The 27674-nt window shown below is 36.3% G+C and overlaps 1 protein-coding gene across 1 annotated transcript; it reads right to left on the reverse strand.

Annotated features, from left to right (window-relative positions):
• Positions 1-27674, reverse strand: LOC134232708 (tubulin gamma-1 chain-like). The gene is given in 14 exon segments (XM_062714693.1): positions 1-787; positions 9225-9338; positions 9340-9417; positions 10927-11088; positions 13716-13868; positions 14265-14414; positions 14541-14627; positions 15975-16101; positions 16996-17075; positions 17324-17392; positions 17702-17869; positions 18152-18213; positions 27189-27239; positions 27529-27674. Coding segments are annotated over 14 exon segments (1380 nt in total). The 5' UTR covers positions 27578-27674; the 3' UTR covers positions 1-757.

Raw genomic sequence — 27674 nt, forward strand, 5'->3', positions numbered from 1 at the left:
TAATTTTATCTACAAATCTTTATTTCAAGATTTGTGGCATTTCAAATTTTATCAAAAATAAATTGTTTCAAGAAGAACGTGACTTGAAATGTCTACATAAATTAGATTTACATGTTGTTAAGGAAGCTCTAAACACTGCACTATAGAGCTTTATTTATAGGGTGTTTTTATGAAGTTAGGGTGATCTTCTCTTTAGGCCATGCAAAGTTAAATCCTTGGTTCTCAAGCCTTTTTTTTTCAAGAAATATGATGAGGGAGGGAGGCATTTTTTTTTTTACTTTTTGTTGTCCCCCAAACATGATGATGCAGCTTTTTACATTGTGCAAAACCTCAAAAAATGATGAGGGAGGTGATTTATTGTTTTTATTTTATTGAATAAGCAATAAAAATGATCAATGAGGCACCCTTGGAAGAGATGAGGGAGGGCCTGAGAACCAAGAAATTAATTTTTTTTTGCCTTGTATACCAGAACATAATTTCAGGGTTTTTTATGTGCATATTTATATTTAGCATATATGCTTCTTTCTACATGTGTAATACACATGTAATGCATGCTGGCAGAATAATAAATTCCAATGTTTAAAACAAAAAAGATGGCTTGAGTTTCATTTTTACATTTAACACTGATCCCAGTTTCCTCTGTAAAGGTATGTCAACTTCTAAAAGAGGAAGATATGAACACTTATGTCATAGATACACAGTCGATATATGCAGTAGATCAGTTGCTTTGAAATGGAAAACTGTAGATGGTCTTGTCTCAAATTCTCTCCCCTGTTGCTGCTACAGCCTGAAACAAAACAATAAGAATATAATGTACAATCCAAATTTTTTTATTTAAATCATGTACTGTGAAATCACAAATTTTCGTGGGAGTTTCATTTTTAGGTCACCTGAGTTACTCAGGTGACCTATTGCTATCTGTTTTCGTCCGTCGTCGTGCGTCGTGTGTTGTGTGTTGTGTGTTGTGTGTCGTGCGTTAACATTTGAACATTTTCAGCTTCTTCTCTGAAACCGCTGCACCAATTTCAATGAATTTTGGCACAAAGCATCTATGGGTTAAGGGGAACAAAAATTATGAATTTCATGGTCCCTGCCCCCTGGGGCCTGGGGGGTGGGGCCAAAACCACTAAAATTAATGCAATCTTTAAAAATCTTCTTCTTTACTCCTGGACATCAAGCAATCAAACTGTTGGTATGATTGTAATCAGCATAGAGTCCTCTACCAAAATTGTGAAATTCATGGCCCTGGGGTCAGGGGTTCTGGTGTTAGGGCGGGGCTAAATAAGTATATAGTGAAAATGCATTATTTCTTTAAAAATCTTCTTCTCTGCTCCTGGGTATTAATTAAACTAAGTACATAGTTATGATGAGCAAGAGTGCCTCTACCAAAATTGTGAATTTTATGGCCCCAGGGTCAGGGGTTCTGGTGTTAGGGTGGGGCTCTATTGATTATATAGTGAAAATACATGAATTCTTTGAAAATCTTCTTCTCTGCTCCTAGGTATTAAATAAACTAACTAAGTATATTGTTATGATGAGCAAGAGTGCCTCTACCAAAATTGTGAATTTTATGGCCCCAGGGTTAGGGGTTCTGGTGTTAGGGCGGGGCTCTATTGATTATATTAGTGAAAATACATGAATTCTTTGAAAATCTTCTTCTCTGCTCCTAGGTATTAAATAAACTAACTAAGTATATAGTTATGATGAGCAAGAGTGCCTCTACCAAAATTGTGAATTTTATGGCCCCAGGGTCAGGGGTTCTGGTGTTAGGGCGGGGCTCTATTGATTATATAGTGAAAATACATGAATTCTTTGAAAATCTTCTTCTCTGCTCCTAGGTTTTATATAAACTAATTAAGTACTTAGTTATGATGAGCAAGAGTGCCTCTACCAAAATTGTGAATTTTATGGCCCCAGGGTTAGGGGTTCTGGTGTTAAGGCGGGGCTCTATTGATTATACAGTGAAAATACATGAATTCTTTGAAAATCTTCTTCTCTGCTCCTAGGTTTTATATAAACTAATTAAGTACATAGTTATGATGAGCAAGAGTGCCTCTACCAAAATTGTGAATTTTATGGCCCCAGGGTTAGGGGTTCTTGTGTTAGGGCGGCGCTCTTTTGATTATACATGTATAGTGAAAAAACATTAAATCTTTGAACATTTTCCTCTCTGCTCCTGGGTATTAAGCAGATGAACTACCTATATAGTTATGAGCAAGGGCCCTAATCTTCAAGAATTGTGAATTTCAAGGCCCCAGGGTCAGTTGTACCAATGAATTGTTTGAAATCTGCTCCTTGGTATTAATCAAATATTTTTGAAAAGCAAGGATGCCTTTTCAAAAATTGTGCAAAGTGTGGATCTAGGCCTAAGAGTCAAGGGTTCATGTGTGGTAGCGGCACTACTGATTATTGCTGAATATTACTGATTTGTTGAAATGCTTTTTTTGTTCCCCTACCCTGCCTATGGGTATTAAGTAACCAAACTAAGCAACTGCTAAGTGTATAGTTATGATGATCAAAATTGTAAATGCTATAGCATCTGGCTTAAAACATGGATCAAATTCAATCACTGGAAAGTTGTTGCATAATGCTCAGGTGACCTATAAGGCCCATGGGCCTCTTGTTGTTGTTTTCCAGGTATGAAGAGACCCACGAATTCATGTCCACCACGAAATGTAACATACATTACTAGTGAACAATACTTCACCCATGAAATCAAATCCCCACAAACCAAAAGTTTTTCCTCAAACCACAAAAATTTGACCCCTCAAAGATATGATTTTACAGTAGATTCTGTCTTGGGGAAATAAACAATTGGTTCCATTTTAGGAGATTGTACTGTTTTGATCACATATAAAGAATTTTCCTCCTTAGCAATGACAATAGATTCTGTCTTGGGGAAATAAACTATTGGTTACATTTTAGGAGATGTAGGTACTGTTTTGATCACAGATAAACTAGATGCTGTCATGAGACAGTAATACCCGCACTAAGGTGTTTGCCTCTAAATACACGCTCCTACATATTGGGCGGCTTTCCAAAGAAATAGTCAAAATAATTCTATAATTTACATGTATTCATCAAATTGAGTATGAAATTCTCAGACCCTGTGACCTATAATCCAGAACCTCTTATATTTATTTTATACATGCTTAATTCATTATATACCAGTCTGAATTTTATTATGTAAATTCATGCACGGATCTGTCGGGGGGGGGGGGGGGGGGGGGAGGGGGGGGTCAGGACCCCCCCCCCCCCCCTGGAATTTACAAGGTAAAAAATGTATATACTAAAACAAGGAAAAAGTTACAATGGACCCCCCTTGGAAAATGCAGACCCCCCCCCTGGTAAACACGAATATGTGTAAAATAGGTATGAAAAGTTAAACATTTGCGGCAATAGAAGTCACCACTACCCCCACCCCACCCCCCACGATATAGGTTTTTGACGTTTGGGTGAGATTTACTTTAGGTTTTTTTTTTTTTGATTGTCAATTTCTGGGATAGGATTTTTTTTTGACTGAGGTGGACCCCCCCCCCCGGAAAAAATTTCTGGATCCGCGTCTGAAATTAGATTTTGATATATGTTTTGCTCATAATAGGACCTTTTTAAATTTACCCCCCCCCCCTCGACACCACAATCACACAGCACAAACTTTTTGAAATAGGCTAGATGGAAAAGGTTTGTTAAAATTTAATATCGTTTGTTAATGAATTAATTTAAAATTTGTTCTTGTACTATACATGTGAACATGTAAATTTCTTCATCACATCACGTTGCGTCACCCATTATCATATTTATAGATTAAACACCATTTGGCACACCTCGGCCGATACCCACTTCATCTGATAAGGTGATGGAATCGACGAAGGTTCGCCAAAATGGCACATGGCTGCAGTCTGGTGTGCATTGGATTAATATTCATTTTGTGTTATACCGGTAATTGGATTTATATTTCATGAAGTTGACGAGACACAGGGAGTCGGTAAGTAGAAGTTTTAGTATAGTGGGGGGTAAAATACACCCAAACGATTAGGTTAAAGTTTAAAAAGGGTCAAAGATCATCGCGTGCCACACTAGACGAATTTCATATTGTGAAGTTATCTCCCGTTGTCGATGTGACATTCAGTTACTGCCAATACTGGTGCGGATCCAGAATTTTTTTCGGGAGTAGGGAGGGGGGTTCACATCTCAGTCAAAAAATTCCAGCCCAGAATTTCGTGACAAGCCGGAGAAAAAAAATGAAAACAAATAAACAAATAAAAAAACAATGATAGTGAGGTCAATGTTTTCTAAGTTTATAGGGAGAGGATGTCAAGAGTCATTTTTTACTTGCTACAGTATATAGTCTTGTTTAAATAAAGCAAATGCCATGGGGGGGGATTCCAATCTTCCTACCCACTTCCTGTCCCTGAAATAACAATGTATTTTGTGATTCCAGTTAAATAGTATATTTTTTTCCATTTGACTAATTATTATACATATTTTGTTTCTTGTGTTTATAGTATGTCTGTCTATAAGTCTGCAGAAATTAAATCCTAGCTAGCTTGCCCATAAGTTTTAAGTGGGATGGGCTATACAAATAGCTTCCACATTTTATAGGTTTATTTCTTGTGACAATTTAATAAGACCTTTTATTTGGGTACCATTAATTTTTACCTCTGATCGCTTGACATGGGATACACATTTTTACAAGAAAAATACCAAACTTTAAACTCTGCCTAAATTTTGATCAGTAGGTGCTAGGGCTTTCATACTTATCATGACATATTGTATTCATTGTGAACTGTCAACAGGTATAAATATGTTTGACCTTGACCCTAGAGTTTGAACCACTTAAACAAAAAAATTAACCTTGGCAATTAACTTTTGAACAGGAATTACTAGGGATTTCTTTATTTCACATGTGCATTCCTTGTGACAAGACTTTCTTCTGATACTAACAATTTGAACCCTTTGACCTTGACCTTTGATTTTGACATATATTTGAGAAACTTCAACCTTCGCCATAGGCTTCCATACTGGGACATCAGTGTTTCACAAACACATCTTATCTTCATTATTATTTGGTGGTGTCTCCATAAGAGGGAAGATGTATTCACAACAAACAAACAAATTACTAAAGAAAATATAAAACATGAATATGTTGGTCATGCATATCTCTGCAGGAAAAAAAAACAGCTTTTCAAATACTCCAACCATATTGTAACCCTTTCAAAACACTCATTTGAGCTTTTTTGGTTTCCTTAGCATATAATGTCTGTCGTGACGTGTTGTCCATCTGTTTGTCTGAAAACTTTTTACATTTTTAACTTCTCTAGAACCACTGGGCCAATTTTACCCAATTCATATAGAAATATGTACATTTGTATGTCAGACTCAGTCCATCTGTCTCAATAAATTTAACCTTGGTTATCACGGTCATATCTAGTGAATGAGAAGAGACATTCATATCAAACTTATGTATTAGTATATTTACCTGTGAGAATGGCATGGTTTTTTTTTTACATGTGACCTAGAAGTTTGACCAACTTGCAAAAAAAATAAAATGGTTATAAATTCATCATTTTGAAAGAGAAAAGTTAGGGCATTCATATCATAATGCATGTATATTATTACCTGTGATAAGACCTTTCCAAATAAATCATGACTTTAACACTGTGACCTTGACCTTGAAGTGATCAAGCCTAACCTACTTTTCAAAAATGTTGCATTTGCTTATAACTTTTGATTGAGATGAGATATGACTCTCACATTTGACATGTACATAAATTACTCATAAGAATTCAAGGTGTTTCCCAGCATGCGATGTTTTCTTATGCACCCGAATTCTTTCAGGGCGCATATTGTTTTTGTCCTGTCTGTTTGTCTGTTTGTCTGTTTATCTGTTTGTCTGTTGTCAACTTTAACCTTGGCCAAAACTTTTGAACCGTAAGAGATAGAGACTTCATATTTGGTATGCATACTCCTCTAATAAAGTTCTTTCATAATGATATCAAGGTCAATGATATTGTGACCTTATACTGTGACCTATATGCTAAAAATAGGTTTTTCAACTGTTTGTCATAACTTTTGAACCATAAGAAATAGAGACTTCATAATTAGTATGCATACTCCTCTAATAAAGTTCTTTCAAATGACATCAGGGTCAATGACCTCGTGACCTTGACTGTGACCTATATGCTAAAAATAGGTTTTTCAACTGTTTGTTATAACTTTTGAACCATAGGAGATAGGGACTTCATATTTGGTATCCATACTCCACTAAAAAGGTTCTTTCAAACAACACCAAGGTCAATGACCATGTGACCTTGACTGTGTCCTCCTATTACGAAAAAATAATTTATACTAAAAATAGCTTTTTCCACTTTTTGCCATAACCTTTGAACCTTAGGAGATAGGGACTTCATATTTGGTATGCATACTGCACTAATAAAGTTCCTTCAAATGACATCAAGGCCAATGACCTTGTGACCTTGACTGTGACCTATATGCTAAAAATAGCTTTTTCCACTTTTTGCCATAACTTTTGAACCATAAGAGATAGGGACTTCATATTTAGTATGCATACTCCACTAATAAAGTTCTTTCAAACAACACCAAGGTCAATGACCATGTGACCTTAACTGTGACCTATATGATAAAAATAGCTTTTTCCACTTTTTGCCATAACTTTTGAACCATAGGAGATAGGGACTTCATATTTAGTATGCATACCCCACTAATTAAGTTCTTACAAACAACATCAAGGTCAATGACCTTGTGACCTTGACTGTGACCTATATGCTAAAAATAGCTTTTTCGAACTTTGTTGACGCCGGGCGCATAGTGTTTCACAAACACATCTTGTTACCCCTTGACGTTGATGTTTTACATTATTTTCAAAATATTTAACTCTCCTAAAAGATGATTAGACTTCTGAGTAACATTTAAGGAAGACTTCAAGGAAGACAGGGCTTTTTGCACAAAAAAACATCATTTTTCGACCCACATTTGACCCCCCGGGGCAAAATCTAAATTCCAAAACCTTACTGCACATCTAAATGACCCCACCAACCATCCCCCAAAAGATGATTAGGCTGCTGAGTAAAATGTAAGAGGAGTTCAGGGAAAACAGGGCTCTTTGTATGAAAAACGTTATTTTTCGACCCCCATTTGATCCCCTGGGGCAAAATCTTAATTCCGAAACCTTACTGCACATGTACATGACACCACCAACCATCTCCCAAAAGGTGATTAAGCTGCTGAGTAAAATGAAAGAGGAGTTTAGAGAAGACAGGTCTTTTAGCATAAAAAACATCAATTTTCGACCCCCATTTGACCCCCGGGGCAAAATCAAAATTCCGAAACCTTACTGCACATCTACATGACCCCACCAACAATCTTCTTAAAGATGATTAGGCTGCTGAGTAAAATGTAAGAGAAGTTCAGGGAAAACAGGGCTTTTTGTATAAAAAACGTTATTTTTCGACCCCCATTTGACCCCCTGGGGCAAAATCGAAATTCCGAAACCTTACTGCACATCTACATGACACCACTAATCATCCCCCAAAAGATGATTAGGCTGCTAAGTAAAATGTAGGAGGAGTTCAGGGAAGATGGGGCTTTTTGCATAAAAAACGTCATTTTTCGACCCCCATTTGATCCCCCGGGGCAAAATCAAAATTCCGAAACCTTACTGCACATCTACATGACACCACCAACCATCCCCCAAAAGGTGATTTGGCTGCTGAGTAAAATGTAGAAGGAGTTCAGGGAAGACGGGACTTTTTGCACAAAAAAACGTCATTTTTCGACCCCCATTTGACCCCCCGGGGCAAAAACAAAATTCCGAAACCTTATTGCACATCTACATGACACCACTAATCATCCCACAAAAGATGATTAGGCTGCTAAGTAAAATGTAAGAGGAGTTCAGGGAAAATGGGGCTTTTTGCATAAAAAACGTCATTTTTCGACCCCCATTTGTCCCCCCGGGTCAAAATCAAAATTCCCAAACCTTACTGCACATCTACATGACACCACCAATCATCCCCCAAAAGGTGATTAGGCTGCTGAGTAAAATGTAGAAGGAGTTCAGGGAAGACGGGACTTTTTGCACAAAAAACGTCATTTTTTCGACCCCCATTTGACCCCCCGGGGCAAAATCAAAATTCAGAAACTTTACTGCACATCTACATGACACCACTAATCATCCCCCAAAAGATGATTAGGCTGCTAAGTAAAATGTAAGAGTAGTTCAGGGAAGATGGGGCTTTTTGCATAAAAAACGTCATTTTACCCCCAGTTGATCCCCCGGGGCAAAATCAAAATTCCGAAACCTTACTGCACATCTACATGACACCACCAACCATCCCCCAAAAGGTGATTTGGCTGCTGAGTAAAATGTAGAAGGAGTTCAGGGAAGAAGGGACTTTTTGCACAAAAAACGTCATTTTTCGACCCCCATTTGACCCCCCGGGGCAAAATCAAAATTCTGAAACCTTACTGCACATCTACATGACACCACTAATCATCCCACAAAAGATGATTAGGCTGATAAGTAAAATGTAAGAGGAGTTCAGGGAAGATGGGGCTTTTTGCATAAAAAACGTCATTTTTCGACCCCCATTTGATCCCCCGGGGCAAAATTAAAATTCCGAAACCTTACTGCACATCTACATGACACCACCAATCATCCCCCAAAAGGTGATTTGGCTGCTGAGTAAAATGTAGAAGGAGTTCAGGGAAGAAGGGACTTTTTGCACAAAAAACGTCATTTTTCGACCCCCATTTGACCCCCCGGGGCAAAATCAAAATTCCGAAACCTTACTGCACATCCACATGACACCACCAACCATCTCTTAAAAGATGATTAATCTACTGTGTAAAATGTAGGAGGAGTTCAGGGAAGAAAAGTGTGACAGACGGACGGACGGACGGACGGACGGACATGAGTAACAACAATATACCCGAACTTTCTTTAGAAAGTGCGGGTATAATAATTTTCCTCCTTAGCAATGACAACTGTTGGTATGAGGATGGAAGATAACCATAACTAGGTTGCAACAAGACAGCTCAAATCAATGAATGTTTATTTACTTTTGTTTATGAGGCAACGAAACTCTCCTCCTCAACAGAAGAGTGCAACATGGGAGATAATCTCGAAACTTGAGTATTGGACAAGACTTTTGGGAAAACTGACAGACTCTGACCCATAGAGGTAATTATAAGAAGCTATTCACCTGTTGTGTTCCCCAAGAGAGGTAGTCTGGCTTTGTGGCTGCGTGATATTCATCCACCAGCTGCTGAATTACCTCCCTTGAGTTATCAAACTCATCTAAGTTGTCCTTAAATATTGGCTTCCTTTTTGAACTGATCCATGAAGGCTTCTCTTTTTCTTAGCTTGTCATACTGTTGTAGTGTACGCTCAAATAACTAAAGAAAAACAAGAAATCTATAGAACAATACACACACACCTAAAGATCAAATGTTATTAAAACTGTTATATATTTTTTTTTTTAAAACAGTTGACACTGATACATGTATTATTCCTGGGATTAATCTAGGCCATATTTACTATCAATATTCGGTGTTTTTCCCCTAGAGAAAATTTCACCTGAAGATCTAATTTTCTCTTTAGCGATACCTGGTAATAAAAACCTCAAATATTTTTTTCCTTCATAAAGACCAAAATTTAAAGTAAAATTTTTCAGTATATGAGATATATGGTTTTAATTTGCTACTTTATGCACTTTTAATCATACATGTGATAATTTCTGGACCCAAATACTGTACAACAGTCTTCAAAATACTGGATTATGGTGAAAATACTGTACATTGCTAATCAAAAAACTGTATTGCAATGCACATTTATTGCACACAAAAAATTGTTCAAAAAACAGTATGAAAAATCAACCAAAAAATCAATGTAAGGTGTTCATTTTTTAATAATAAATTTCAAATCAATGTACAGGTGCACCAATGCATAACAAGTATTATGGTTCATTATTCAGTTAAAGAAACTCTTCGAAGAATTTCGAATTTTGGCAACAAACTATGCTAAATGCTGAACTTCCTAAAAAGTACGGTGTTTAAAAACTGTTTAATGTATGAGTCTGGTTGTCTCCATTCAGCTGCATTTTTTAAATTGTACTAAAAAAGCATTTCTCTTAATCTGTGTTTGAATAGACAATATGTATGCCTAAGCAAATAATGGACTAAATTTCGTTTTGCTGTCAGAAAGTGTCTCCGATTCTCGTGAATGGCGTTTTCTCTTTGAAATGTCTTTATTTTCAACAAATTACAGTTTAAAAATCTTCAATACCTAGGGTCCTATTGAAAAACAATCAGCCAAAAAATACGCTTTGATATCTCTTAATTACAATGTTATTATCACTGGAATATTTCACACCTTCGTTCATACTCGCTCGAGTAGTTCCCAGACCCCGGCTGAATTTTCCAATTTCTCCAGAAAAAGTTAGTTACCCCAAAAACCTAAATTAATCCCTGCTTCATCTTGTGGGAAAAGACACAAAATTCAATTAAACATACAAAATGTATATTCATATTTTCAAATGTTCTCCCTTACGTAACACTTTTTAAACAAGGTGTATAAATTGGACAAATAACTGTCCTTACAAATGTTATTTTTGACCATTTATACAGTCACAAACTGATGTTTACCCCTGACTAGGCAGGATTGGTGAAAGGGATGTTTGTGACCAATATATTAGCCGTTATGGTCTTACCGTAGATATACTGGCATGTGATTCTTACCGTAGATATACTGGCATGTGATTCTTACCGTAGATATACTGGCATGTGATTCTTACCGTAGATATACTGGCATGTGATTCTTACCGTAGATATACTAGTTTGTGATTCTTACCGTAGATATACTAGTTTGTGATTCTTACCGTAGATATACTAGTTTGTGATTCTTACCGTAGATATACTGGTGTGGTTGGCCAACATTAGACCGCTGACCCTGTGAGCCGTTTGGATGTATGGGGATTTCCGAGACAGCGCCACCTGGATACTGGCTGGTCCCCAGGGAATAAACTGGGCCAACTTCCTCTCTCTGATCCTCTGTAAACTTTTGTGTACCTGGGAAATAAAAAAAAAAAAACAGAAGTAAATGGTGGCCTTGTTAGTGAAATATTCTGTATATTCCTTAAGGAAATAGTTTGTATACTGTAGAAGTACTTTTTTCCATGTGGTATTAATTTACACTATGTATGCGGTCACAAATTTTCCGAGGAAATTTGTCCAAGCGTACTTAAAAGGTAGGATTCTTCTCTGGTTTCTGACTAGATGGAATATTTAAAGTATATTTGTTGATATGTCTTATATCTGTAGATGTAAGAGATTTAAAAAACCATATTTTTCTTTCCTCATCACAATTATACAATTTTAAATAGAAATGATAAACAGTGTTTGAAAACTAGCAGGAACTATATTTTTGGCGGAATAGTGGCGTATGAAAATATCTTATTTTCTGCCTCTCAAAATTATTACAGAACATTAAATTTAGTTATAATTTTGCTAATACAAATACTAGACGAAATTTTCAAATGTAAGTTAAATTAATAATAAGGGACTAAAGTCTCAAAATATATCCAATAAATAAGATTTTTCACACATGCTAGAACTATGTTGGCTTTTAAATGCTTCAAATCTAATTACTGATTTGAGCCAAAAATCCGTAAAAAGTGTTATTTCTCTCTAAGTAAACGATCAAAACTTTTAGTTTTTGTATCATTTTGCACCTTTATGTGACAACTTTTCTATATGTGAAAATTAGAAAAAGTTAAATATAGGAAGCATATAAAAATAATTAATATATCCTAAAAATTTAAGAAAAGTAGAGGAAATTCGGAAAGGCAAATATCCATTTTTGCTAAATTATCCATGTCAATTTGGTAATATCATCTTATAGGCCCTGTATGGTGGTATCTTTTTATGCAAAAAGAAAAACAGTCAATCATTTGAATAACAAGTAGGGATCATGATTGGAAACAGTATTTTTTTATTCTTAATGTCCAGGAAAAAGGTAATGACCTTGACCTGACCTTGCCTTTAATATTAAACGGTCAAATTTAATTTCACTGATACCATCACTCAGTAATATTGTCCTCTTGATTCTGTGAAAATTTCGTTAATTTTTAAATACAAGAAATGTGAGAAGAATCCTACCAAATTGAGATTCCGCGGAGTTATGAAATCGTGGAAAAAAGTACGTCTACAGTATTTCAAAAGCAATAGTCATTACTGTATACAGGGTTATTTTCGCACTGTGTTATTTTCACCCTTTTACACTTGCTTACAAATTTGCCCGCTTTAATTTTGCCCAGTCCCAGTTCTGTTTAAGAATTTATACTGTGATATTTGAATTCGCCCTGTTTTAAATTCACCCACTTGTGATTTGGGCGAAAGGGGTGAAAATAAAATGGGGGTGAAAATTTCCATGTAAACTGTATATTTTCTAATTTCTAAAAGAAATTTATCTTCTGGATAAAAATAAACTTGACTTAAATTTTTTTCTCCCAAAATGAAGTCCAAATACACCTTCCCTCCAAAAAAGAATCAATTTTCAATTAAACTTATTGAATCTAACTATGATTAAAGTATTGACAAGATACACGTGGGCCATGTCACTCACTTGAGCACTGTACATAGGGAACAAAACCCAGAGATCAGTTAACTTCTGAAAAGTTTAAATCTGTAAGTGATCCTAATTACCTACCTTTGAAAAGAAGGGACTTTGATTTATTTGAATCTACACTTACAAATGAGGATACTTGCACACTTCCTTGACGAACTGTAGCTTTCTCCCCTTTTAGTTTAGAATAACACTGTGGCCCCCCAGCCCCCGTTCCCTGTCTTGCTTTGAACAACTCAAAATCTACGCTTCCATACAAATATGATTAATCATGACTATGCTGTTCCTAAGGATAAAATTTAAAGTTTTCCTATATACATTTCTATGTAATAATTTGATCGTCGATTGTGGCCCTGCCCTACCCTCAAAGGTCATGATTTGAATAAACTTGGATCTACACTACCTGGGATGGGAATGCTTACATATAAATTTGACCAATCCTTACTTTGTTGTTCTTGAGATTTTTCCTATACATTCTTATGTAAAATTTTATTGTCCCTTGTGGCCCCGCCTTTCCACTGGGGGTCAGGATTCTAACAAATCTGAATATGTTTCCCCATAAGTTTCATCTTTCCTGGCATAGTGGTTCTTGAGAAAAAGATTTTAAAACATGCCACCATATTGTCACTATTTCTTAATTATTTCCCATGAATCAGTGTGTTGCCCTTCATTTAAATAGACTTAAATCCCCTTCTGACACCCAAAGATACTCTGTGCCAAGTTTGGTTGAAATTGGCCCAGTAATTCTGGAGAAGATGAAAATGTGAAAAGTTTACGACAAGTCAACTCCAACAACGCCATGCAATGACGACGACAGACACCGGATGAATTTTGATCAAAAAAGCTTATTTGAGCCTTCAACTTTGGATCAGGTGAGCGAACAAGGATTTGTTAAAAAAAGGGTTTTAGAAAATTCAACCGAAAAAGTGCCGCCTCTTGGAAGATCAAAATAGCATCTAGTAATCTACACATCTGCGTGGGGTCTACTTCCCCCTGTATGATGTAAATTTATGCTCAACTGGGGGTTAGGGGTGGGGGGGGGGAGGGGGTTGTTATAGAATGATATACACACCTGTGTGGGGTCTACTTCCCCCTGTATAATGTTCAGTATTGAGATGTAGCAGTGGTTTGCCTGTCTGTGGACTGGAGTGGACACCATCATGTTCTTTGGTTGTAGGAGTCGCCGCATGACATCAAGGACGGTTGTCTTTCTGACACTTGCTACCTGTATAAATAAAGATACAAGGTCATAAAAATTGGATTAGAAATGTCTATTTAATAAAACAAAAGCATTTTGAGAAATTTAACCCCTCCCCCCCACACACACACACATACACAAAAAATTAAGTCTAAGATAACTTTTAATTTTCTGAATTTACACTTTATAAAATCATACTTTTATCAGTGCAATAGAGATATTCAATTTGATTAAATTGTTAAAGAGAAAAGAGCAAATCTTGATATTTTTGTATGTTTGAATAAAGTGGACATGTGGTTTTATAGCCACCATGTAATGTCCTGTGACAGTAAAGTAGTAACTGTCTTAACTTTTTGATATGATACAAAATAAAATGTTCAGAGTTAAAACCCAATTCAACTGTCAATACCCCAACAAACTAACCTGTGAGTTTGTAGCCAGGGGTGTGTACCCTGTCATCAGATAGTGGAGCCGAGGGGTGGGGATTAGTGAGGCAATTAGACCAATCAAATCGTTATTCATGTAACCAGGGTAACGCAGTGTCGTCGTTGAGGTGGACATGACCGTTGATACCTGTGGAATTAATTTTTCAATCATTCACTTTGAAATATCTCTGTGGCAAACAGTATGCCTCTTTAAAGTATATTATCTGATTCTTTTAATGTAAGCATTATTTTTCCTGTAACTTTATTTACATACCAGCTGGTTTATCTGAGAGAAGTTTGGAGTCTCTATATGAAGTCGGTCAGCAGCTATTCTGTTTAATGCTGTGTTATCTAATACAACCTGAAAATAATCATTTGTGGAAATGTTATTCATTGTAAAGGAGACCCATAAAATCCAGTCATATTGGTATCCTACTAACATTTGATGATTCTCAAGATGTCAGTAGATTCTGAGACAGTTCAACATACCACACATTCAGCGTTCTGAGCGAGTCTCTTTAGGGGTAGTGATTTGTACACTAAACACAGATCCGCGTTCTGAGTGAGTTTAACTTACCACACAGTCAGCGTTCTGAGTGAGTTTGACTTACCACACAGTCAGCGTTCTGAGCGAGTTTGACTTACCACACAGTCAGTGTTCTGAGTGAGTTTGACTTACCACACAGTCAGCATTCTGAGTGAGTTAGACTTACCACACAGTCAGTGTTCTGAGTGAGTTTGACTTACCACAGATTCAGCATTCTGAGTGAGTTTGACTTACCACACAGTCAGCATTCTGAGTGAGTTGTAGACTTACCACACAGTCAGCATTCTGAGTGAGTTTGACTTACCACACAGTCGGCGTTCTGAGTGAGCTTCTTCAGGGTGAGTAGTGAGTTGTAGACTTACCACACAGTCAGCATTCTGAGTGAGTTTGACTTACAGCACAGTCGGCATTCTGAGTGAGCTTCTTCAGGGTGAGTAGTGAGATGTAGACTTACCACACAGTCAGCATTCTGTGTGAGTTCTAGACTTATCACACAGTCAGCGTTCTGAGTGAGTTTGACTTACCACACAGTCAGCCTTCTGAGTGAGTTTGACATAACCACACAGTCAGCATTCTGTGTGAGTTGTAGACTTACCACAAAGTCAGCGTTCTGAGTGAGTTGTAGACTTGCCACACCGTCCGTGTTTTGAGTGAGTTGTAGACTTACCACACAGTCAGCATTCTAAGTGAGTTTGACTTTCCACACAGTCGGCGTTCTGAGTGAGTCTCTTCAGAGTGAGTTGTGAGTTGTAGACTTTCCACACAGTCAGCATTCTGAGTGAGTTTGACTTTCCACACAGTCGGCGTTCTGAGTGAGTCTCTTCAGAGTGAGTTGTGAGTTGTAGACTTTCCACACAGTCAGCATTCTAAGTGAGTTTGACTTACCACACAGTCAGCATTCTGAGTGAGCCTCTTCAGAGTGAGTAGTGAGTTGTAGACTTACCACACAGTGTGCGTTCTGAGTGAGTTTGACTTACCACACAGTCAGCATTCTGAGTGAGCCTCTTCAGAGTGAGTAGTGAGTTGTAGACTTACCACACAGTCAGAATTCTGAGTGAGTTTGACTTACCACACAGTCAGCATTCTGAGTGAGCCTCTTTAGGGTGAGTAGTGAGTTGTAGACTTACCACACAGTGTGCGTTCTGAGTGAGTTTGACTTACCACACAGTCAGCATTCTGAGTGAGCCTCTTCAGAGTGAGTAGTGAGTTGTAGGGTTGGACCACCACGTCCGACATTTCGTCCAGGTTAGGGAACACAGAGTACGTCTGCACTAACTTCTTTGGGAACCTGAGGTTAGAATTGATGAATCTGAATATGGATTCTTAACAAAACATTGTAAAGAGGTTAATATGGAGTGTGTAATAATTTGCTGATGCGAGTTATGAGAACGTCACCAGAGTCAGCATTCAGACTTTCGGTTACGGATGTACCATCACACAAAAGGTTTTGGGTGATTTATACCATCAGGATTCAGTTTCCAGCATAAACCAAAATCAGTCCTTGTCAGAATTTTCATATAATTGCACACGTCTTTTAGCAACAAAACTCTACCACTCCATATCTGCTGAAATATGGCTCAAGTATTGCCGACTGGGCGTTAAACAATAAACAATTAATCAAACATCTATAATATTGATATAAGAACTTCACAATTCTACTCTTTATTCACCCCTCCTTTTCACCTCTACTAAAATATTGCTCCCTATCCTGTTCATAAGTCTTTACTCCCCCCCCCCCACCTTGTTTCCAACCCTTTGAGATAAGTATTATACAATTTTATGCTAAGTTTCATTTATAAACCCCTCTCTTTTTTGACCCTCTCTCCTCTTTATAACAACAACATTTATCTGTCATTCAGTCTTTTGGAACCCATTCCCTAAACTGTCCCTCAAGCGATAGGTTAAGTCTCTCCAATAGGTTGAAGCCCATCCCAGAACTGTTCTAACCAGCAAAGGAGTGACACTCCCTTTCTCTTCTTCATGAGAACAGCACTACCTTTCAGTCTACCCTTTACTTGGGAGTTTATCCCAGAACCTTTCCCTCCAGAGAAAGATTGACACCCCCTCCTCCTGTATATAACAACAGCACTTACTTTTCACTGATTCTCTCCTATACCTGGGAACAAATTCCTCCAGCAATAGATTGACACCCCCTCCTTCTCTATATAATAATAACACTAACCTGTCATTGAGTCTTTCCAGTAGGTAGGACCCCATCCCAGAACCTGTACCTCCAGCAATAGAGTGACACAGAACAAAGCCCTGTAACAGAATGTATGGTGCTTTTACATAAACTTGATATATTGAATCAAGTCTTGAAATGAATCAAGTTGACAAGATTGATAATAATTAGAAAATTGTATGCAATATTAACATCCTGATAGCCAACATTTTTGAGACTTGCCATATCTGAGATATTCAGATTTGACAATTTCTGTTTAATGAGTAAGCCTTGTCAAAAATTCAATTAATACATAATGTTTACATCTTCAATTGACCTTTGACCTTACCTCAAGGCTATCACTTCCATCAGCCTCTCTGTCTATGATGTCAAAGATTTCCTCGTACAACTTCTCGGCCTATTTAGGAAAAATATCTGATGATTATTAATTATCTAAAATTTTTATTTTTTTCAGTGTCAAATGCAGCTCAGTTCATGAGACATGCAACAACTCAATGATCAGTACAGATTGGAAAATATCAGATGCCTTACTGCATATAACCTAAGCAATTGTCAAGGAAAAGATATAAGGATTTTTTGGTTATTTAAAAATGTTGAGTTATTTGCGATCTCTGACTAAAACCAGAAGCTTAAATGTTGCTTGCCCCATCCCCCTGAAACAGATAGTTAGAACTTCTCTGAATTGTATATGTTATGTAAGATTTACCTGACTATATCCAGAAGCCCAGTTGTTTCCTGCCCCACCCCCATGCTTAGATAAGTAGATATTCTCTGGGTTGTACAGGTTGGCATAGGGTGAGTTCATTATTGTGTTGATGACACGAGGCTCGAGATCGAGCAGAACTGCTCTCGGAATATAATGTTCATCATCAGCCTGCCAAAAAAAAAAAAACATCTCTCACATTCTGTTTGAGGTTTTCGTAGTTCCGAGTTACAATAAGAGACCTAGATGCACTCTACTATCTTAGGATGAAAATAATTGGATCTGTAGGTAGGGCATTTAGATTTTTAGATGCCAATAGTGAATTTCCCAAATTCATTCATTGATTGAATCCTTAAATGCAAGGTGATGCACGGCTAAGATGGTAAAATTACAGAAAATTATCATTGTACAAGATTTTAAAAAACATTTACCACGTTTGCTGTCAACACAAACCTGATAAAAGAACACATCTTTTCTATCTGTTCCCTCCGTAGCAAAATCCTCTAAGATACCCTCTGAAAAATAAAATCAAATAACAGAAATAAAACATGTAAAGCCATGCATGTTGATATTTTTTGAGAAAGAAATGCAAACCAATTATTGTAGAAATGAAATGGAGAATAGTTTTCTTCTTTGCTAATGTTCCTTCTGTATTTCTTAAACTATTCTGATTCAGTATCATATTGTGAATGTGATATGGTATATATTTTCAGTTTCAAGAAAACTAAACCTACATACATTAATTTCTGAATTCCACAATACTTCAAGATACCAAAATTAGTAATGTTCCATGTATATTCTGGAATACACATTCAAAGATTTTTCATTTGATCTTCCCATTTTGGCCTTGTTCCATCTAGATCTGATTTATTGTTTGGTGTTAAACGTCCCTTCTCGAGAATTTTTTACTGAAATGGAGACGCCACCACTTGCCAGTGGGGAGTGTAAAATGTTGTCCTATACTTGACATTTACGGCAATTGAGCAATCAGGGATCTTTTTTGTGCCAGCACATATTGCAACACGGGACCTCTTTTTATACCGTCTCATCCAAAGGACTGGTCTCCATGTCCCACAGTGGGAATTGGACCCATGACGTAAGGCTTAAAAAAAAATAAGTTTGTTTCCTGTAACATTCCCAAACAAGAGGCCCAAGGGCCTTGAATCGCTCTTCTGATAAATTGTACAACCTATCACTTGTATTTGAATCCTCTAACCCTAGGTATCCTAAAACCTAAGCTGCATCATCTGATAAAAAGTTTGATGATTCTTAGCCAATTAGGACTAGGATATTTCAATAAAGCTATAAAAAAAAACCATGAGTAGGTCATGGTGACCAACTTTAAGATTGAAGTTTTCTGAGGACTCAAGATACATAATAGACAAACTAAGATTGAAGATTCTAAGCCAATATGTATTTGAGATATTCAAAAGTAGGTCACCTTGACCTACTTTTTGGTCTACATTCTTGGAAAACCCAAGATACATTAACTGACAAAGTTTGATGATTCTAAGCCAATAAGTACCGGAGATATTCAAAAGTATGTCACCGTCACCTACTTTTTGGTCGACATTCTCTGAAAACCCAAGAGGCATAAACTAACAAAGTTTGATGATTCTAAGCCAATAAGTACCGGAGATACTTAAATATAGCCATAAAATGTCAAAAGTAGGTCATCGTGACCTACTTTTTGGTCAACATTCTCCGAAAACCCAAGATGCATACACTGACAAAGTTTGATGATTTTAAGCCGATAAGTACTGGAGATACTTAAATATAGCTATTAAATGTCAAAAGTAGGTCATCGTGACCTACATTTTGGTTGACATTTATCAGAGGCCTCAGATGCATCTGCTAACCAAGTTTGATAATTCTAAGCCAATAAATACCTGAGATATTCAAAAGTAGGTCACTGTGACCTACTTTTAGGTCGACATTCTCTGAAAACCCAAGAGGCATAAACTAACAAAGTTTGATGATTCTAAACCGATAAGTACCAGAAATACATAAATATAGCCATTTAATGTCAAAAGTAGGTCACCGTGACCTACTTTTTGGTCGACATTCCCCGAAAACCCAAGATGCATCAACTGACAAAGTTTAATGATTCTAAGCTGAAAAGTACTGGAGATACATTAATATAGCTATATTATATTAAAAGTAGGTCACCGTGACCTAATTTTTGGTCGTCACTCTCCGAAAACCCAAGATGCATCAACTCACAAAGTTTGATGATTCTAAGCCAATAAAAACCTAAGATACTGAAATATAGCCGTAAAATGTCGAAAGTAGGTCACAGTGACCTACATTTTGGTCGACATTTTTCAGAGTCCCAAGATGCATCAGCTGACCAAGTTTGATGATCATTGGTCTGAAGGTAATCAAAATATGCCTTTTAAACAATTTGAAAACAAATGCCTGCAAAATTCTAAAAGTAGGTCACAGTGACCTACTTTTACTTAAATATGTTTTAAGGTCCCAAGATGCAGCAACTTACAAGATTTGATGATTCTAACCCTCTCAGTGTCTGAAATAATGGGATGAAATGTTTTAAAAAGGATAAGTCATAAAGTTCAAAAAGTAGGTCACAGTGACCTACTTTTACTTAAATATGTTTTAAGGTCCCAAGATGCAGCAACTTACAAGATTTGATGATTCTAACCCTCTCAGTGTCTGAAATATTGGGATGAAATGTTTTAAAAAGGATAAGTCATAAAGTTCAAAAAGTAGGTCACGGTGACCTACTTTTAAGTTGACGTTGTTCAAGGACCCAAGATGCATCAACTGACAAAGTTTGATGATCATAGGCCTTAAAGTGTCCTAAATATGCCTTCAAATCAATTTGTAAACAAATGCCCGCAAAATTAAAAAAGTAGGTCACCGTGACCTACTTTTGAGTTAACATGATGTGAAGTCCTAAGATGCATCTACTTACAAGATTTGATGATCCTAGTCCTTATAGTAAGCAAAATATAGACATTTTCATTAATTGTAAATTTAGGTCAACTTTGAAGTGACCTTGAGACCACGCCCTTTGCCCCAGGGTCATGCCTTGAACAATTTTTAATCTTCAACATATCCTGATCATTGCATGTAAGTTTGGTGAAAATCTGCCTGGTGGTTCTGGAGAAGAAGATTTTTTTGCAATCAGTACTTTTGGTTTTGTTTTCCTGATTATCTCCCCTTGTTTTAGGGTCCCAATCCTTATTTTAGTACAAATGGTAGCCCTTGGGCCAAGGATACCCTGTGACAAATTTGACACTGATTGGCCAAGGGGTTCTTGAGTTATGGCCCATATTCTAAAAAGTTAACGCACACCGCACACCGCACGACGCACACCGCACAAATGGCCATAGCATTAGCTCTTTGAGCCTTTGGCTCAGAAGAGCTAAAAATCAAGGGTCGGGTCGGTAGGTCGGAAATTTTTTTTTTTTTTTTTTTTTGCTTATGAATGGTCAAACATCCCCGGGTGCGTCGATTTACCCAAAAGGACCCAAAAGGACCCAAAAGAACCCAAAAGGACCCAAAAGGAACCCAGAAGGAACCCAGAAGGAACCCAAAAGGAACCCAAAAGGACTTTAATTAATCTATCATAATACACTGAAAATTAATAATTTGAAGTAAATCACGAATATTATATTATATTTTTACATAAAAGTTGGCAAAACATACTTATATTGTTCATAGCCCTAAGGCGAAGTATTGTTGCAACTGTAACAATAACATACAAGTTTTCAAGCACATCAAACACTAAATCTGGTCAGGTATGCTTTGATTTCTTTTAGCTGAAATTAACAAAGTATTAATCTACTTCTCTTTCTGTTTTACCATATCTTACTATATGATATTTAATAAATGAAAAAAGTTTTATTTTATGACATGTTCTAGGCATATGGTGTCGGGGATGAGTGGGGGTGGTGGGTGGTGGGGGACCTCCCACCCCCACCCCTAACACACACTTTACCCTCAAAATACTAGTTTAAGATTTAATAAAATATGAAAATGTTTATTATATATCCATTTATTATCTTTTATTCAAGTCTTTTTGGGTTGTTCTTAATTTCCTTTTGGGTCCTTTTGGGTTCCTTTTGGGTCCTTTTGGGTTCTTTTGGGTCCTTTTGGGTCCTTTTGGGTAAATCGACGCACCGAACATCCCCGGACCGAAAATACCAGGTGTTACATTTACAGTGGACACCAAATATGGCATCCAAAATGGCTGCCAAGCGGCAGAAAACAAACTTCAGAAAGTTGTAGGGGGAAACTGTTGTTACAATTATGATTACTCTTTATATTTAAGGTAAATGTACACTAAGTTGACATATTTTATGTCTCAAATTAAGCTACTAGCTATTTTTTTAAATTTAATAAATGGAATCAGCTGATTGATCAAACGAAGTTCTGCCATTTGTCAGAAAAAAAAAATCCACCCGGGGATAATTTGAATGGGTCGGTCGGGTTACAGGAAACAAACATATTTTTTTTTTAGGCCTAAGGATCAACTCATTACACCAAGACTCTTGAATAGTTGCTCTAACCACTGTGTCATGCCGAACCCATTGAGATATGAAGAAACTTAAAACCTCAGTGACAGTGACTGTCTTTTGTTATGAATTCCATTGTTTGGTTAACTGTCCTCAGTATTGGGTGCGGTGAGGCATGACTGATTATGATTACTTCACATTGTGTTGAATAATTACCGACCCATTATCATGTTAATCAGAACTGGACTTCTTTGTCATTTTATTCAAAGAGCAGGTCTCTCGATTCTCTAAATCTGGGGCCGATATTCGGCCCCGTTCCCAATGCAAATCAAAGTACTGAAAGTACTGTTAGACGGAGGCTTCATACATGTATGAGAGAACACAAAAGAAATATATATGTCATACATTGCTGCAAAGAATATTATGAGAAATAATGTGTAGTTTTTTTCAATTCAACATTTTTTTCAAAGGATACTCCAATATTCATGAGGTTTTTGGGATATTATAATTTCATCTTTGTAATGTAAACTTCGCCTTGATTAAAGTTCACTGTTATTTAGATGAGATACTTTCAATATTAAACCTTTCAAAGTAAGAAACAGTAATTGACTAGGCCTGGTTGACATAAAACTTAGACGGGCTAACTTTTTATCCCAGTCTCACTTAAGGAATATATAGTGGAAAAGTGAGACTGAGATCAAAAGTGAGCTTGTCTAAGTTGTATGCCCCCAGGCCCGGTTTGATGAATGTAGGTTTAGTATGTTCTAGTCATGAGCCCACTGGCGGAATTAAAAGGGGCCCCTGGCCCCCTCGCTTTTGAGTCCAAAAAATACGCAATATTTGATAAATGAGTGTTTTAATTGTGGCTGTGGGCCCCTTCCCTGACCTCAAACTGGTCCCCCTATTTCAGAATTTCTGGATTCAGCACTAGGCCTCAGCCTGTCAGGAGTCTCCATATTTCAAGATATCTTATTTATAGGTCACAGAGACCTACTGTTAACATAATTATGACATGTAGCAGCTACCAAAATCAAAATTTCTCGGCCTTATTGTAATAATGTTATGATATGAGCTAACATGGAAAAAGAAGCAGCCAGGTAAGTGGACATGAACAACATAATATAGTACAGTTTGTCTTAAACCTTTGTGATACAAAATGGGGTGACCTAGCTTGAAAGCAACACAGAATTTTCTTTAAGTAATACAACTTCATTAACATGCAATAAATGTTCGTGCCAGAACACAATTTTTTGAGTGGAATAAAATATACTTTCTTACTTTATGTAAACAGAACAATCAAGTTCATAAGACTTGCTATTTCACAAGTTTAAATTGTTTTTGGAGAACTGGAGTATTGCTTACAATAACAAAGATATACCGGTATCTTGACAAATTTGACAACCAATATTTCTGGAATTATTAAATGTAGTATTTTATCACATGACAGATTAACCCAAAAAATGTCTTTCTTTACTCGTATACCAGTGGAAATGGTTGTCCTTTTCAGTTTATCTGTTTAAAACAGTCATTAACAATGAGACATGATTACAAATTACGTAGAGAAAAGTTATAAATATATAACTATGATTTCTGCTTTTCAGTTAAAACAATCACTTTACCAATGATGTAGGTTAAAAAAAAATGACATGAATACCAATGATCAGAAATACATGTAATCTTGTATATAAAAAATAATTAAAGTTTGGGATGTGAAAGAGGTAAAACACAAGTATCAAATGCAAATAAGGATCAACGATATGACAATAAGACAACTTATTTCAGAAGATATGATTTTAATTATTAATTAGGATATTATGTGATAAATCATGTAAATCCTATGAACCAAGATTTGGGTTGTACCCAAGGGTCAAACGTTACAAATGCATTTTGATCTCAATATCAGAGTTGCCGTTTGTTTCTCTCTTAACTAATGTGAGGGTACCCCAAACACTCAAACCACTTGTAGAAAGTGTAAATCTATTTTCACGTGTTTCCTGAAATTATACATAATATCAAATAAACAATTCAAAACTAGACTGTTAATATTCCTACATATAAAAATACTATGCATTTGTTTATTCATCGATCCTTGTCAGATTAAAAAACTCCATGATACCTATTGATGCAAGCATCAAAAATCGGCCGCAAACCAATTTATCGGTCCTTTCAAAAAGAAATTAGAAAAGGAATGAAAATGAGATTACAAACAACAATCAAGCACAAAAAATTCCATTAAAACTGAAATGCTTGATCTATTATTAAAATGTCTTATATTTATACCTGCGACATAAAACATTTGCATGCGACATAGCAGGATTTTCTTCAATACATAATACAGGTACATCTGCGTCTCCACACTTAGTTTGATACAAGGCGAATTCTGGTGGAAGTTTTTACAATTAAATATAAAACTAAAGTTTAAACTTATCTGTAACTAGAGATAGTTTTTACTTTAATAAAAGAAGCAATTGATAAGTGGGGTTCCTCGATCACTCTCCGCGGATGTTAACCCCCCCCCCAACTCCCTCTAGATCCGCCACTTCATTTCTTCTCGTTCTTGTTTTGGTGTGAGAACCGGCGGGAAAAGGCTCGGCATATTGTAAAACATGCTTTATCATCGTCTGTTGGAACAAAATCTCCTAATATTCTGTCTGATAAAAAATTAATAGTAAATCACATTTTTTTTTACATATTTCGTAGGAAATGTATTTATATTAGGGATGTCAAATCGGTCAATTTTTAATACTCGGTTACTCGGACGTTTTTGCGATCGAGTACCCGGGTACTCGGTAAAAGTGTAAATAAATATGAACAAGTAAATTGATGAATGTAAACCAATTTGTAAACACTTGTAGAAATAAAACCACATGCTCTGATAGGAGGTTTACAAAATTAATGCATTTCTGTTGTAACAATGATGACAACTTCGTGCCCGACGAAATTTAATACACATTTTTAAGTTCAATTTATTTATCAGATAAACACAAGAAATAAAATTGTAAGTGGTTTATAGTATCACGGGACGGTATTTTGTAGTTTGGTGCAACGATGGACATCAGTTTTTTAAAGCCTTTGCCTTCAACTATTTGTACATGTATTGGCATGTAATCAAATACAACCATATCAACAGTCGCGCCTTTACTATCACCTGTCTCTTTTCTCGAGAATATACGGCTTCTCGGAGAATTGACAAAAAATTATCTTATTTATTGAATTATAAAAGACCTTAAACAATGTGCAGTGAAAACAAATAATTAATGATAATCAAAAAATAAGGGTAGAAGACAGCCGAAGGTGAGAAAAGCCAGATAACAGGTGCTTGGTCACGATAATTACTGTATAAACACTGCCACAGGCGATAACCGTCATTCAGAGGAGTAGGAAACCCTAATTGCTGTATGTTCAAGTGCAATGAGTATTTTCCGTTTTAAAACAGATTGTTTAATGCATTAAGAAATAAGCTTAGAAATATTCAATAATATACATCCGAGTAACCGAGTACCGATTTTAGTATTCGATACTCGGACGTTCGATCGAGTACCCGGTTAACCGGGTACTCGTTGACATCCCTAATTTATATACACGTCATTTTAAAAATATTAGAAAAAATCCTGTTTATTTTAGAAAAAGTAGAACTGTTTGTTTATACTTGTATGTGACGCGATCTTTGTTTTAGACTATGCCTATCCTAGCGGTCGGTGTAACGCAGAGTCGCTCTAAAAATAGAATTCTCAAGGTAATGAAAACAATTCCACCGATAGATGGTGCTTGGGAAATCCTTCCTGTTTACATTCCATGGGCAAGACAATCCCTATGTACACGGAGGCTGTCATACAGCCTCCGTCTAAAAAGGTACCTTTTTTCCCAAAAGAAAGGTGTAAATTTCCCAATTTCCATAGCAAATATTAATTAAAAAATAAAAGTCCATGAAACTTAATCGCAAAAAACCAAACAAAACACACTTGCAAATGAAAGTGAAACTGTACTACTATTTTATTAGTTTGCGCCAAATGCATTCGTAAACTGGTTCGGGGAAACAGCTTTTGTTTTTACAAAAATGTGTACAAACTATGAGAGCAGAGTATCTTGTCATGTAGTTTCGACAAAAAACATCATTTTGGTTTCAAAAATAGACATTTCATTTAAACATCAGTAAGCTGCACCTAGAAACATACCCACACGTCGGCATGTTCAGTTTCGCGCTGTATTGGTAAGCAAAGTTGTCCATGTGATCGAGGAAATTCGGGACTATGTGACTAGCGACTGTCACTCAGAAAGACATGAAACCGCAATATCAACACTCAAAGATAGCATTGACAAAGCTAATGTACTTTCATAAATAGCCTACGTACCCATGTTTGTTCTGTTTTATTGTTTATTCAAAACCAGGGCAAAATGGCAAAATGCTAGAAAAGCAAAATTTGAGGACTTTTTCAGATGAATTTTGGTTATCCATTTTTCCCAAAATGACGATAATTTTCCCAATTTGAACGGCCCCGGCCCCAGTCCCAAAAGTGGTGTGAGAGCCCTGATTAGAGTAACTGTTCTAACTGTCATACATAGCCCCAAAACTTTGAGAACTGTGATTTTTACATGAATTTTTTTCAGATGAGTTCAAAGTTGAAAATGATCACTGCATCAAAATGAGATTTTCTGCACATCCTGAAAAAAATGCTTTTTTATATAAACAAATTGATTTGGAAGCTAAATAAAGCTACCTCAGGTAGGTAAATAAAGCTAAGTAGGCAAATCAAGCTACGTAGCTAAATCTAGTGATTGTGCCAGACCTGCTGTAGATCACAATAATTTCACGGCATCTTATTTTCGTGAGTAAGTTATTCAGAATTTATTAGCAAGACAATATTTTCGCAAAATGTGGTTTCTGTTTTAAATATTCCTTAAAAAACAAATATATGCAAGAATACAATTTTCGTGAGCTGGCAGATTCGCGTTATTAAGCAAAATAAAGTTCTTGCGAATAAAAAGTGATTTATAGTATATACTCTTACCAGGACTAATTCCATGTTCTGCACAGAGCTGCTTCCAAAATTCCATTCCAACTAAAATTAAACAAAACAACACAACATTATTTACATTGTACTATCCAATTTGATGCTTTTTTTTTTTACATGGTCAAATAAGCTATTCTACATAGCTTAATTGATAAAGCATTCTCGCAAGATGACAAACTTTTCCAACATGCTGACATAATATATCTATCAAGAAACATGCAGAAATTTGACACCATAATCATGATTTTAAAACTTTGCCAATTCAAAGGACATTCGAGTTAACACCAAACGATCATTCCGAGATTTAAGATGTAACTTTTGAATGAAATTGGCTTACTTTGATTTCCACATTGTCCAAGCTGTAGGGTGATAATTTCTCGAGGCATGTTAAAGTTTACTTAGAACAGTTCCCCACCGCAAATAACAACTAAGTGTGTACTATTTTTCCCGTATAAACTTGTATTCTTGGCGGGTACTGTTTAC

This window comes from Saccostrea cucullata, unplaced genomic scaffold (assembly GCF_032062105.1).
Source record: "Saccostrea cucullata isolate Sc308-1 unplaced genomic scaffold, CSIRO_AGI_Scuc_v1 ctg3742, whole genome shotgun sequence".
Lineage (NCBI taxonomy): Eukaryota > Metazoa > Mollusca > Bivalvia > Ostreida > Ostreidae > Saccostrea > Saccostrea cuccullata.